The following is a 14,247-nucleotide window of genomic DNA, read 5'->3' as shown; positions in this document are numbered from 1 at the left end:
CCTGATAACATTAAATATTGAGTCCCTCTGTACAAACATTCCCTAACAGGCCGTCCTGTGGTCAGACATGTACTACAAACAAGTAACAATACTGAGGTTGTATCAGTAGTATTCATTATAGAATTAACCAGCATTGCACTTTATAATAAAAACAGAATTCTGTGTACACCAGAAAGAGGTAGCCCTGGGTGCTTGTTTCACTCCAAAAATTGCAAATGTGCTTGTTACTGATTTCCAGGGGTAAACTGGCTGGTTGGACAAGTAACCCTACTTTCACAATATCCGTATTTGTTGATGATATGTAGATTATTTTTTTATTGTGTAGCATGGCACAATGGAAGCTATAAAGAGTTTACTATCTGGCTGAATAGACAGAGCTCTGACTCTGACTTGATTTTCACCTCACATTATAGATAAACCAAGATTAGCTACTTAGATTTCATAGTCTGCCGTGCTGACAACAGGATAGACATTACACTTTTCCGCAAAAAAACTAAGAGAAATTCTCGACAGTTGTATACAAGCTGTCACATGTGGGCCCTTACGACATAATCTCCTGAAATTAATTGACAGAGGCTCACCTAGATATCTAGTTAGAAGAGAAATGAAAAAGTCTTTGCAATACTTTACGGGCAGATAGTTAGAACCAAAAAGATCATTTACTGCCACCAAGGGATAGGACAGAGGCCACTCACTGCCTGATATGTGTTAGTATATTCACCGTGGTCGCAATAAGTTGCAGAAAATAATCAAACAAAATTGGTGAACTCTTTACTATATGACCAGTGAGCGTCCACTGTCTTTCTTTAAGTATAATACGAGTATCAAAGACTTTGTGGTAAGAGCTCAGAGAGAATGCAAAACAGATAACTGCATTATTACTCACTGGGGTTTACCACCTTTCAAAGGCTGGTGGTATGCTGAATACAAGAGTTTCTGAATTGGGAAGCACCAACATACCTTTTATAACCGCAAAATGAACGCAACTTATACCATTAAATGTCACTGTCCTATGTTGTATATAGGGAAACCTACCCACATGTTTAAGCACAGAATCTGCCAACATAGGAGCAAAATAAGATTTGGTGTGTTCATTGCTTCTCTGGTGGAAGGCTTTAGACTTGTGAACACACAGAAGAGGACAGTGACAATGGTCCGTTATATAGGAGGAATGTGTAATGTCAAGGCTGGAGGATTGTGTCTTAGGTGAGACCTAACATAGGTTCCTTCAGTGAAGCCCGAGTACAGTGTCTCCTTTGTCCTGCGCAATGTCTTAAATGAGGCCCAGACTTCTCAAGCCAACACATCTGAGTGCTGTCCATGCCTCTGACGAAGAGCGGACTGCTTGAAACCATGGTCAGGTCAGGCATCCGGAGGTCTACCTTCCCTCATCTTGCTTACCCTGCATCTCAGTCATGCTTGTTTATTGCTACCTAATGTGCACAAATTCTTTACAAGAAAATGTTTCATCACTGAATTTCGAGTTGCCATGTGGAGTACTGATGTGTCCCATGTATGACAAGTAAAGTTTCTTAGGTGAGGCAGGAGGAATGTGAGCCCGACAATACACTGTTGAGTCCCAAGAAGCTTGTCATGGGAGGAGTCCCAGTAAAGCTTCTTTACTGAGGCTGGTGGAGCACGTCTAATAGGAGGCCGGAGGGAAGGGCTGTGGGTGTTCTGAGTGGAATTACTGTGTCTACTGAAAGTTACTATTTGAAATCATAACCAGTGCAGTGTGGGAGAACAATTCTTTATGTCTCTTCTTCTGTCTTAACTGTAGGAGAACCTTAACAAGCTCATGAGCAACCTGAGGTCGACCCATCCTCACTTCGTGCGGTGTTTGATTCCCAATGAGAAGAAGGCACCAGGTAAGGGGACCAGAAGCTCTACTGTGGTGAGAGAAGAAGAGCTGGGATGACAACCAGGGCAGGTCTAGAGATCACTGATCTTACAACCAGAGTCAGAAGGCCAGAGTCCAAACAAAGCCGTCTTAGATAAGTAGTGAATTTCTTTTCCAAAATCCCACCTTTACTGTCAACTCTAGAAGGATACTGAAGGAGTCTCATGTAGAACCAGATAATGGGTGTCTGTTCTAGATCATGGCAATGACTGTCAATAAGGCAGTGAATGTCTGATCTAGAATGGCAGTAGATGCCTGGTCTAGAAAACAGATTTGAGCGTCTACTCTGGAATAAGTTGAGTGGGTGTCTGCTTTCCACCTCTCTTTCCTTTCTACTGCAGTGAGTAGTTTGGCCACCTAATAGCTGCCGACTGCTGCTGAGCTAGTAACGTCTTTGACTGGGTCCTTGCTCAAAGAGAGGGGGTTTTAGGGAAGCCACCCATACATAATCAGGGATTATGACAAGTTAGCTTTGTTTCAGGCCATTTTATAAATCTCGAGGCAAATATACACTGTATACAAGTTATTTAAAAAAAAAAACAAGAACAGATGATACTGAAGCACTCATAGGATAAAGTCCAAAATAGAAAATGTCGTTGAGATTCAGTTCAAAGTTTCCAGAAGTAATATTCCATGAAACAATGAACCAAATCTCTACGACTTTTTATATTTTGAACTGTGTGAGAAGTTGGCCTGGTATATGATGCTCAGGCGGTCGGTCCGGGAGAGATGCGGTGGATCCAAGAGTGGATCGGAGATGTTGAAGACCTGTAAGCAGAGGGGACAGTGTTCACAGTCACTAGCCAGTGACCAGCGTGGCACCAGGTGGGTACCAGGCAATGTCGGGTGCAAACAGGAAGAAAGGTGTAGCTTGTCTCTGCAGCCACGTGGTCCCTGGAGGTCGACGACGTCCAGGAGTCGGTTCACGAGCTGTCCCACGCAGGCTCTCGCTGTCGGCGGTGTCGGCGACTTGATCGAAGCAAACAAGCCTTGGCAAAAGCAATTGTTGTAGGAGATGAAATAAGCTGATGGTTCTGACCAGCAAGGTCAGAAGGACTGCTCCTTTGGAGGGGAGCAAGGGCCAGTCTGGAGCAACCAGACCAGCGGTGTATTTCTTGAAGTTCGTCGCCAAGATGGCCACTAGCCAGCGGGCCAGCAACCGGTTAGGCGTGTCGAGTGGCAAAATGCAGAAGGGCCCCACGCAGATCGTGGAGATGCTGGAGGGCTCACCTTTGGTGCAGATGCTGCTCGGGTGTTGGGCTTCTCAGATCCCAAAGCACAACTTGGAGGGAGCCTCGGTTGTTGCACTTGTCAGCTTGTCGTGGTCGTTTCAAGATGGCTGGCTCCACGTGTCTCGGTGCCTCCACGGGTCTCCTCTTTTCAGGGACTGTGGATCGGGCGGTGAGAGGTCTGGAGGTCCAGGTCTTGTCAGTCTCTGGGCTCGGGCTCCGGCGGGAGGCGGCGGCAAAGCAGACGTTGATTCGCTGGATGGTGCTTGCGTTAGCAAGGTGGTCACTCCCTGACCACAGGGGAGATTTCCTTCAGTCTTCTGTGCAGCAGAATGACGAAGTTCCCGTCTTCTTCTTAGTTTCAAGTTGATTCCAGGATGTCTGAAGTCTTAGGACACAGCTCCTACCTTTATGCGGATTCGAGGGGCCGGACTACCTGCTAGGTCCCTCCCTATGGGTGGGACCAGGAAGGGGGGTGGTTACACCCCCAATCCTTTGTCCAGCTCGCCCCAGGCCCGGGACTGGTGTGCCCCAGGACCGGTTTGAACTGGCATATGCACCGAGGCTCCTTGTGAGCCACAGGCATGTCTGGTTTCTTTCAAGCCCTACCTGACCAATACACAAAATCCTGTCTGGTGTGGTGCATGCACCTCCCCTGGCAGGAAACCCTTTGTCCACACCTCCCAAGCTGGAAGGACTCCCAGCAGCAGGAGGGCAGACTTGTGTCTGTGGTGGCAGCATCCATTTTGTGGAGCTGAGGCTATGTCTGATTTTACCCAGGTTTCAGGTACTGTACATGTCGTGTCCCTCTAGAAGGGTGGAATGCTAACCCCGTTGCCAGAATTGGCGAGGGGTTAGTATTCCAATTCGTATGACACCTTACTCGACATGTTTTGATAAAGCCAAACCAAAGATAGCATTTAACCGCGAGGTTCATAATGCACTTAAGAGTATATGGTATGACGATATCTGGAAACAGTAGAAGGAAGGGGTTCCGACCACTGCAGACAGGCTCAGCTCATGCCAGAGCACCATCTCACATGGAACCAAGCACTCTGCCTTCAGGATTGTTAAGGCCTGCCATAGGAGTGACTTATAGGTTACCAGGTGTCCCATTTAAGGTTAGGTATAGGTATACTACACCTAAGTAAGAGGTGATTACACCAACTTACCCCAGCTGAGTGATCAGCCAGTTGTGTCAAATTGTTAGGCCAAGCCTGGGGTGGCATAATACATGCTTCAGCCCCTGGCAGGCCTTGGGTACACCAATGCCCTGGGTACCTAGTGTACACTGGTACAGGGGCTGACAGGGTGATCCATTTCCAATTGGTTATGTACCTAGGGTACATGGAGTCCATTTTAAAGAGAGAACAGCCAGGCTGAGATCCTGAATGGCAGGATCTCAGGCCAACTAAGTCGAAAAACCAGCTAGACACTAGGCAAAAATTTGGGGGTAACCATAGTCAGATATCCACCTTCCTACACAACCCCCCCCCCCAAACAAAGGGAGATAAGGCTGACCTTGACCAGGTAAGCCTATATTGCCCAAGTGGCCATATAAGGAGGAACCAGCACTGGCATGGTTACCCCCTGTCTCATGGTCCACTAAGCAATCCCTCACCCTAAGGGTATCAGAGGGTCCCCACCATAGGGAATATCTACCTTTGGTGTGTCTTGGCAAAGTAAAAGGCTGGTGTTGAGATGGAGTACTGAAGTGAGTGTCCTCAAAGTGAGGTCTCAGCTTCCTCCAATCATTCTCCACCATGGATGCCTTTCTTTCCTTAACTGAGTTGCACTGTGCTCTCAGGGTCAGCCTCTGGCTACCTAAAGCTGGAGGCTGGGTCCCTTTTGTGGGCTTACTGGAGGGACAGGTCAGGTTTGGGGCCCTAAGGTCCCATGTTTGCCTGTGCCCAACAGAGTCCCTCTGGGGGAGGTCCCTAACTACCTGTAAAGGAGATCCCTCAGGAATGTTTTTACCCATCACCTGACTAGGGCTACTAGCCAGGCAATCCTCATTCTTTTGATGGGGGGGTTCTTGTGGACAGGGGCCCTCTGGGGGTCCACTGGCCTCCCTGACCTCTGCAGCCCTGGGCTGACTGAGGCAGGGTAGAGAGAGGCAGGCTACCTGCACCAGACTGGGTCCCACCTTGGAAGGGGCCACTGACATCAGAGGCTCTGCCAGGCCAGGCCTGGCTACCTCTGGGGCAGTTCCTTCACAAGGGGTGAGGTCAGCTCCCTGAGGAGGCTGACTTTTTCCTAATGTCTGGGGAGAGGGAGACTTTTCTTCCTCCCCACTACTCTCTGTTTGTGTGGAGTGATCCATAGTGTCAGGCTTCACTACACCTATGTCAGTCTGAGTATAGGCTGAGACCATTACAGCCTTGCCAACCTTTTCAGGGGGGCACTCAGTTTGTGTTTGAGCTGTGACTGTCACAGCTCTGCCAGTCTCTACAGGGAAGTCTGTCTGTGCCTGGGCTGTGGCTACCACTGCCCTTCCAACCTTTCCAGGGAGGAAATCTATTTGGACAGGGGTTGTGAATGGCACAACCCCACTACCCTTTTGTGAAAGGCCTACCATTTTAGAATGGGTGTCTTGTTCTACTCCAGCCCAAGCTGAGAGTTCTAAGTCATTCCCCAGTAAGCAGTCTACAGGCAAGGTTGGGGACACTGCCACCCTTTTAGGGCCAGTGACACCTCCCCAGCTGAGACATACCTCTGCCATGGGATGACTGTTCTGTTTGCCATCAATGTTGGTCACCTGGTAGGAGAAACCAGGCAAAAGCTGCTCAGAGGGAACTAGCCAATGGGCCACCATTGTGATGCTAGCTCCAGTGTCTCTGTAGGCCTCAGCTTTTGTACCATTGATGTAGGGCTCCTGTCTGTACCTACCCAAAGTGTTGGGACAGGCAGTGAAGTTGGCAAACCCCATGCCACCATCACAGACAAGAGTATCTGCTGCAGGGGAATTGGCTAAGCCAGGGTCCCCCTGTGTTCCCCAAGTAAACCCACCCAAATTTTTGGGGGCACTCCCACCACCTGGGGGATTACTGCTGACAGTAATAGGTGGTGTGACAGGAGTAGTTGGAGGAACAGTTTTGTTTGTAGCCCTTGGGCAACTGCTGTCAGTTTTCCAATGCCCAGGAGTTTTACACTCATGGCAGTAAGGCTTTTTACCTGTGGTAGAGGAGGGAGCTTGGGACCCACCACCCTGTGTGGAGTTTTGGGGCCCTGAGGAAGATTTCTCTTTTGCTTTATCCCCACCCTTCTCTTGAGGTTTGGTGGTATCTTTCTTTTGGTCACCACCCTGATTCTTAGGCCTGATCCTGGTCCTGACCCATTTATCTGCCCTCTTTCCCAATTCTTGGGGAGAGGTCAAATCTGAGTCTACCAGGTGTTGATGGAGGAGCTGGTTTTGACAGTTACTTAAAATCTGTTCTCTCATCATCAAATTGTACAATCCTGTATAATCAGATACCTTACTTCCCAGCAACCAACCCTCCAAAGCCTTAGTGGCACATTCAACATATTCAGACCAGTCCTGAGTCTGTGTCTTCTGGGTGTCTCTGAACATTAACCTGTACTGTTCAGTGGTTAAGCCTAACCCATCAACTAGGACACTCTTCAGGACTCTGTAGTTTCTGACATCCTCCTCCCTAACAGTGAGGAGTCGGTCTCTGCCTCTTCCTTCAAAGGAGAGCCAGAGGATTGCTGCCCACTGGTCTTCAGGAACCTGCTGTACTTTGCAGGCTCTCTCAAGAGCAGTTATCCATTTGTGGATATCATCCCCACTTTTGTAGGGGGGCACAACCTTAGACAGGTTCCTATTATCAAAGACCCTATCTTTGTCCTTAGGGACAATGCTGCCACCAGTGGGTATAGACCCACTCTCTCTAGGTTGCCTAGTCTTCCTCAGTTTTTCTTCCATCAGGGCTACCTCTAGCTCCTGCTTCCTGATCCTCAGCTGGGCTTCCTGCATTCTGGCCTCATGTTCCCTCCTCTGAGGGGTGGTCATTCTTTTCCTGGAGTGACCTTGAGAGCCTCTAGAGGCATGAGAAGCATTAGAGTCACCTGAGCGATTCCTTTGCCTCCCAAGCCCCTGGTTAAGTCCACTGGGGAGATCCAATGGGATGATCCCATTGTCAGTCCCCAATAGCCTTAGTTTAGCTGGGCCAAGTATAACACTTGGCACTGGGCTAGTTCTCCCTTCATCATCACTACTCTCTGTATCCTCCCCACTTTCCTCCTCTGTAGTATGGTTCTCATCTAAGGGATGGCTATTGGAAAGGGGTACTTCTGTAGCATCTTCAGAAGGGGGGCCTCCTGTTCCTGACCCTAAGGGGGCTAACTGGGAAGCTTTCTTGAGCTCTCTCTGATTTTCATCATTTTGCAAGAGTTCTCTGAGCTCAGCAGAGGTAGGGTTCTTGGGCTGTTTAAGGCCTCTAAGAGTTGCCAAATGCCTGAGCTCATTCTGATTAAGGGTAGCAAAGATGGATGGTGCCCTCTGGGGGTCACTCTCAACAGAGATGGGTACAGTGGACCCCTCTGCCCCAGCCATTGCTCTTAAGTGTGGGTGGATGTGTTGCAATCTACCTACACTTGGGTTTACCTACTAAACCTATCTAGTAGTTGTAGTCAGGGTGTGCTACTCCCTTTGCTCTACAACAACTAAGTTCAGTAGAACTTATGTATATCTAATCTTGTTTTATATGTACCTACAGGTACCTATGTGATCTTTCAATTGGTAACCAAGAGATTACAATGGTAAAACACAGCAAGCTCAAATCCAACCGCTGCTCACCAATGTGAGAAGTTGGCCTGGTATATGATGCTCACTAGTTAAAGTGATCACCTTGTACCATGCCAAGCAACCCTTATGGTGTGGTTGTAAGTCAACCTTTTCGGACTAGCTGCCCTAGTGGTAGCGTAGGCTAAGCAGTCTTTGAGGCTAAACTCGTGACGCGTGGTAGGCCAGCTGTTTTACCAAATGCACCCCCTTTTATACCAATGAAAGGACACCACACAGATATATATTCAAAATATATATGTATTTATTTCTCAAAGTAACCCCTAGTCTCTTTATGAGCACAGGAGCACAAATCGTCAAACAAGATTACAGTAGAATACACAGAAGTTGCACTTTATATGGATAGGCCCTGGTGGCCGCTCGAACCATATACTAAAATAGTGGTATAAGTACCACGAACAGAAAAGGGAAAAGGCCTAGGGCCTCTAGAATCGCTGGGCCTACAAGGAGCTAACTTCAGTTAGTGACCAGGAGGTCCACGGGTGGCGTGTGCAGAGCAAATAGTCACACGCGTGCTCCCATAGGTTTCAATGGGTGCGTAAAAAGTACAAAGTTACTGCAAAGAGGATCTTCCGGATGGACTAGGAACTCAAGATTTGGAACACAGGCACTAGAGATGTAATACTACACTTGGGCACAGGAGTGCCAGCTTTACCTCACCCACAGGAAGCGGGTGCATAGGCCTCGAAGTGCGTCGGGTTTCTTCTATCTGTTCCGTGGAGCCTGAAGACAAAGATGCTGCAGGCGGTCAGTCCGGGAGAGATGCGGTGGATCCAAGAGTGGATCAGAGATGTTGAAGACCTGTAAGCAGAGGGGACAGTGCTCACAGTCACTAGCCAGTGACCAGCGTGGCACCAGGTGGGTACCAGGCAATGTCGGGTGCAAACAGGAAGAAAGGTGTAGCTTGTCTCTGCAGCCACGTGGTCCCTGGAGGTCGACGACGTCCAGGAGTCGGTTCACAAGCTGTCCCACGCAGGCTCTCGCTGTCAGCGGTGTCGGCGACTTGATCAAAGCAAACAAGCCTTGGCAAAAGCAATTGTTGTAGGAGATGAAATAAGCTGATGGTTCTGACCAGCAAGGTCAGAAGGACTGCTCCTTTGGAGGGGAGCAAGGGCCAGTCTGGAGCAACCAGACCAGCGGTGTATTTCTTGAAGTTCGTCGCCAAGATGGCCACTAGCCAGCGGGCCAGCAACCGATTAGGCGCATCGAGTGGCAAAATGCAGAAGGGCCTCACGCAGATCGTGGAGATGCTGGAGGGCTCACCTTTGGTGCAGATGCTGCTTGGGTGTTGGGCTTCTCAGATCCCAAAGCACAACTTGGAGGGAGCCTCGGTTGTTGCACTTGTCAGCTTGTCGTGGTCGTTTCAAGATGGCTGGCTCCACGTGTCTCGGTGCCTCCACGGGTCTCCTCTTTTCAGGGACTGTGGATCGGGCAGTGAGAGGTCTGGAGGTCCAGGTCTTGTCAGTCTCTGGGCTCGGGCTCCGGCGAGAGGCGGCGGCAAAGCAGACGTTGATTCGCTGGATGGTGCTTGCGTTAGCAAGGTGGTCACTCCCTGACCACAGGGGAGATTTCCTTCAGTCTTCTGTGCAGCAGAATGTCGAAGTTCCCGTCTTCTTCTTATTTCAAGTTGATTCCAGGATGTCTGAAGTCTTAGGACACAGCTCCTACCTTTATGCGGATTCTAGGGGCCGGACTACCTGCTAGGTCCCTCCCTATGGGTGGGACCAGGAAGGGGGGTGGTTACACCCCCAATCCTTTGTCCAGCTCGCCCCAGGCCCGGGACTGGTGTGCCCCAGGACCGGTTTGAACTGGCATATGCACCGAGGCTCCTTGTGAGCCACAGGCATGTCTGGTTTCTTTCAAGCCCTACCTGACCAATACACAAAATCATGTCTGGGGTGGTGCATGCACCTCCCCTGGCAGGAAACCCTTTGTCTACACCTCCCAAGCTGGAAGGACTCCCAGCAGCAGGAGGGCAGACTTGTGTCTGTGGTGGCAGCATCCATTTTGTGGAGCTGAGGCTATGTCTGATTTTACCCGGGTTTCAGGTACTGTACATGTCGTGTCCCTCTAGAAGGGTGGAATGCTAACCCCGTCGCCAGAATTGGCGAGGGGTTAGTATTCCAATTCGTATGACACCTTACTCGACATGTTTTGATAAAGCCAAACCAAAGATAGCATTTAACCGCGAGGTTCATAATGCACTTAAGAGTATATGGTATGACGATATCTGGAAACAGTAGAAGGAAGGGGTTCCGACCACTGCAGACAGGCTCAGCTCATGCCAGAGCACCATCTCACATGGAACCAAGCACTCTGCCTTCAGGATTGTTAAGGCCTGCCATAGGAGTGACTTATAGGTTACCAGGTGTCCCATTTAAGGTTAGGTATAGGTATACTACACCTAAGTAAGAGGTGATTACACCAACTTACCCCAGCTGAGTGATCAGCCAGTTGTGTCAAATTGTTAGGCCAAGCCTGGGGTGGCATAATACATGCTTCAGCCCCTGGCAGGCCTTGGGTACACCAATGCCCTGGGTACCTAGTGTACACTGGTACTGGGGCTGACAGGGTGATCCACTTCCAATTGGTTATGTACCTAGGGTACATGGAGTCCATTTTAAAGAGAGAACAGCCAGGCTGAGATCCTGAATGGCAGGATCTCAGGCCAACTAAGTCGAAAAACCAGCTAGACACTAGGCAAAAATTTGGGGGTAACCATAGTCAGATATCCACCTTCCTACAAACTGTATGCCTCATATCATCTGTTCTTTATTTCGGGATAGTTCACCTTGTGGTTGATAACAAGTAAGCATCCCAATGGTAGCAGGATGCGAGATACCACACGAGCACCACTATTGTTGACTATAAACAGTGATTATACTTGACCCAAAGTGTGGGCGCATTGGATGTATGACTGACCTACCACGGCTACTTGTAAAATTATCTCTTTATTTTGAAAAAATAGATTTATGTTTTCTGCCATGTCTCAAAATAGGGATATTACAAACTATCATCCAAGTTCAATGCAGAAGTCCTGGTTGCCATAGCCGAATGTATGAAAGTATATAAAATTAATTTGGATTTAGCAGGAAGGCTACATTACAATGTAACATTTTTCCTGAGTTGCAGGGTGAGCACAGCTGTTATTGAAGTTTTGGGAGTGGGAGTTTGGTTCTCAGGGTATTGCTAAATCCCTTGATTTTGTTATGGTCCATGTACATTATGATGCAAGTACCTTTGCCCAGATTACTGCTGGGAAGTCTGGGTTCTCTCCCCCAGTGCACCTACCCAGGGGATATGGGGGCCATCTCTGTTTATATTGGAGTGCACGGATTGGACAATCAAAGGAGGCCATGATGCATCCCACCTTCAAGGAAGGCGGTATGCGTTGTAGGTTACTTTTTTAGAGTCCAAAATCACTTGAAGAAAAAAGCTTGGATCATTGTCCCTCAAACACAGGATTTCACCAATGACGTTATCCTATATTAACGGGTTACCTTTTCACGTTATCATCCATTACCCAACAGACCAGAACATAAAAAGGGAAGACTGCTTAGTGCTAGCCGTATTCAACTCTTTGGCTACTAGAGTAGAACCCCAGACATTCATTGCATTAAGGACACTTGCCCACCATGGAAAAGAGATAAATATGAGAATGAAAAGATTGACATAGGCAACAGGAAACAACCAAAGTACATATCCATGCAGACATCTATGCATTCTTTTTTGTGTGGCTTCCACAATCACTTGTGGCACAGGCACTTCACATATTCAGGTCAGCATTCAGCATCGATTGTGCAAAGAGAAATGCAGGTGCCATCATGGAGACTCAAGCAAGCTGCATAACAGACACACAGGGATTATTTTACCACTCAAGATCCATGTATATAGTGGTGTCAACCTCAACATAAGAGTAATGAACACTTTTAACATTCACTGCATATTAAGCAAAGACAACGACAATGCAGCAAGCTGGTGAGGAATGGCTGAATACTTGTAGGTGGCTGCAAGCAGTTACATTTGCTCCCTTGTCCTCTGTCACTTCTTTCTCTTCTTCCACTTCTTCGTCATACTTTACCTTATCTCTGCAGGTGTGATGGATAACCCTTTGGTGATGCACCAGCTCCGATGTAACGGTGTCCTGGAGGGTATCAGGATCTGCCGGAAGGGCTTTCCCAACAGGATCCTATATGGTGATTTCCGCCAGAGGTGAGCGACCTTCAAAGCTCCTGATGTGGCTTTGGAGAGGGGTAGACGTCCTGTAAGCGTCTAACTTGCACACCTCGTTGCTGAGTTGCAGGTGATCCATTCGTTAACATGAGACTGACACATGGTTTGCTTATTTTCCAGATACCGTATTTTAAACCCAGCTGCTATCCCAGAGGGGCAATTCATTGACAGCAAGAAGGGGGCGGAGAAGCTCCTAGGGTCTCTTGATATTGACAACACCCAGTACAAGTTTGGGCACACCAAGGTTAGTCAATTCTTGTTACTTCTGGATTTTTCATCTTTTGCATGTCAACTGTATTATGTGCGGTATCGCTGGTCATACCCTGAAAGCGTGCTAACACCTGTCTCATGGCATTGTGGCCAGGGGTACATGGTCCTGTACCGCTTTCCTGCCACAAACCCTGACCACTACCCATCACTTTCTACCCAGCACGGTCTTTGGAGGTGCAGGGTGCAGTTTCCTTGGTTAGCATCTCATTATTTCTTTATGTTCACTTGCTCCACAGGTGTTCTTCAAAGCAGGTCTCTTGGGTCAGTTGGAGGAGATGAGAGACGAACGCCTGTCCCGCATCATAACACGTATCCAGGCACAGTCTCGCGGAAAACTAATGAGGCGTGAGTTCAAGAAGATTCTGGAACGGAGGTGAGCGAAAACCTCAAACCACTCTGGCCAGAGTTTTAGTTCTGTAAAAATGTCTTGACAAGCTGTTGCGAAGGGACATGTATGCATGGAAAGCTCCTAATAGCACAGTGAACGTCAGGTGCAACACACCAACCATTGGGGTGCAAGACAGCTGAAATTGATCCACCTTACCACACCATAGGGGGTATATACAAAATTGGCAACTCCTGGAAAACATGTAAAAATGCTAGGAATCTCCACTAGTATTTCAAATAAATGGTCTACCTTTTCATTCTGTGTTTCCTCATTGTTGCTACTTGTAACATCTCCTTTGTAAGATATCCACAATTTCCTTTTTGTTTCTCAAGCAAAGTTCAATACACTCTTTCATTTCAAACTCACAGGCATTTGTGGTTGCACTACCAGCTGAGAACTATTCTAGTTACTCATGGAATGCCAGTTGCCTAGAGAAACATGTACCACATGGCAAACATATCAGTGTTTCCTTCCCCTTAAAGGATATTGTTGGGAGTAAGATGCATGCACTCGAGTCCAGCCTTTCCGTGTTTCCTTTCTTCTCACATGGGATATGGTTAGGATTTAGAGGTAGACGCTGGAATGCCACAACCTTAATAGCTGCCTCCCTCACGTGTGATGTGATTGGGAGTGTGAAGAGCAGACCAGAGTGCCAACTTTTTTCATGTCATATGAAGAGGTGGGGTTTGGTAATAGTAAATCATAATCCAAGTCCTTTCTCGTGAAACACAATACAGTGTTGCAAAAGACCAACCCAATGCTGCTTTTTGTGTTTCTTTCTTTTCACAAGATTAGAGCAAGATTCAGAACAAAAAAGAGGGCAGCCTCACATGTGTGCTTTCCTAGTATAGGAGGTGACTGATTTTCGGAAGGCTTAACAATGGTACAGGAACTTATCTCTTTCCAACCCACAAGTTGGGGAGCAGTGACGTGGGGAGTCAGGAAGGACTTTAATGTCCACTTGTTATCCCTGTCTGTAGGGACGCTCTACTGGTCATCCAGTGGAATATCCGTGCCTTTATGTCAGTGAAGAACTGGCCCTGGATGAAGCTCTACTTTAAGATCAAGCCACTGCTAAAGAGTGCTGAGACTGAGAAGGAGATGCAAACCATGAAGGAGGAGTTCCATAAGCTCAAAGACGCTATGGAAAAGTCAGAGGCGCGGCGCAAGGAGTTGGAAGAGAAGATGGTGTCCCTGATCCAGGAGAAGAATGACCTTCAGCTCCAAGTGCAATCGGTGAGTTACAGTCAAACACTTCTTAGAGGGGGCCTTTCTGATTAAAACCTCAGACACTTATTGGACCTTTCTATAGTGGGACAGAGGTATTACTATGAGCGACATTAGGTAACCAAAGTTCTACGTTGGTTATTTTGTTCTATGTGTGATACATTTCAAAGTTTCTTCGGGGAAACCTTGATGTTTT

At 47.9% G+C, this 14,247-nt stretch overlaps 1 protein-coding gene across 1 annotated transcript in view; it reads left to right on the top strand.

The window, feature by feature from the left end:
* Positions 1 to 14,247, top strand: part of LOC146865664 (myosin-6) — a 353,172-nt gene that overhangs the window by 244,950 nt on the left and 93,975 nt on the right. Inside the window, exons 18-22 of the mRNA XM_085632498.1 lie at positions 1,781 to 1,868; positions 12,028 to 12,145; positions 12,287 to 12,410; positions 12,673 to 12,809; positions 13,805 to 14,060. Of these exons, the coding sequence (XP_085488624.1) occupies positions 1,781 to 1,868; positions 12,028 to 12,145; positions 12,287 to 12,410; positions 12,673 to 12,809; positions 13,805 to 14,060 (723 nt within the window). The remainder of the gene's footprint in view (positions 1 to 1,780; positions 1,869 to 12,027; positions 12,146 to 12,286; positions 12,411 to 12,672; positions 12,810 to 13,804; positions 14,061 to 14,247) is intronic.

This window comes from Triturus cristatus, chromosome 2_1, assembly GCF_964204655.1.
Source record: "Triturus cristatus chromosome 2_1, aTriCri1.1, whole genome shotgun sequence".
NCBI lineage: Eukaryota > Metazoa > Chordata > Amphibia > Caudata > Salamandridae > Triturus > Triturus cristatus.
The sequence above is the reverse complement of the archived record's forward strand: the minus strand, read 5'-3'. Positions and strand labels throughout refer to the sequence as shown.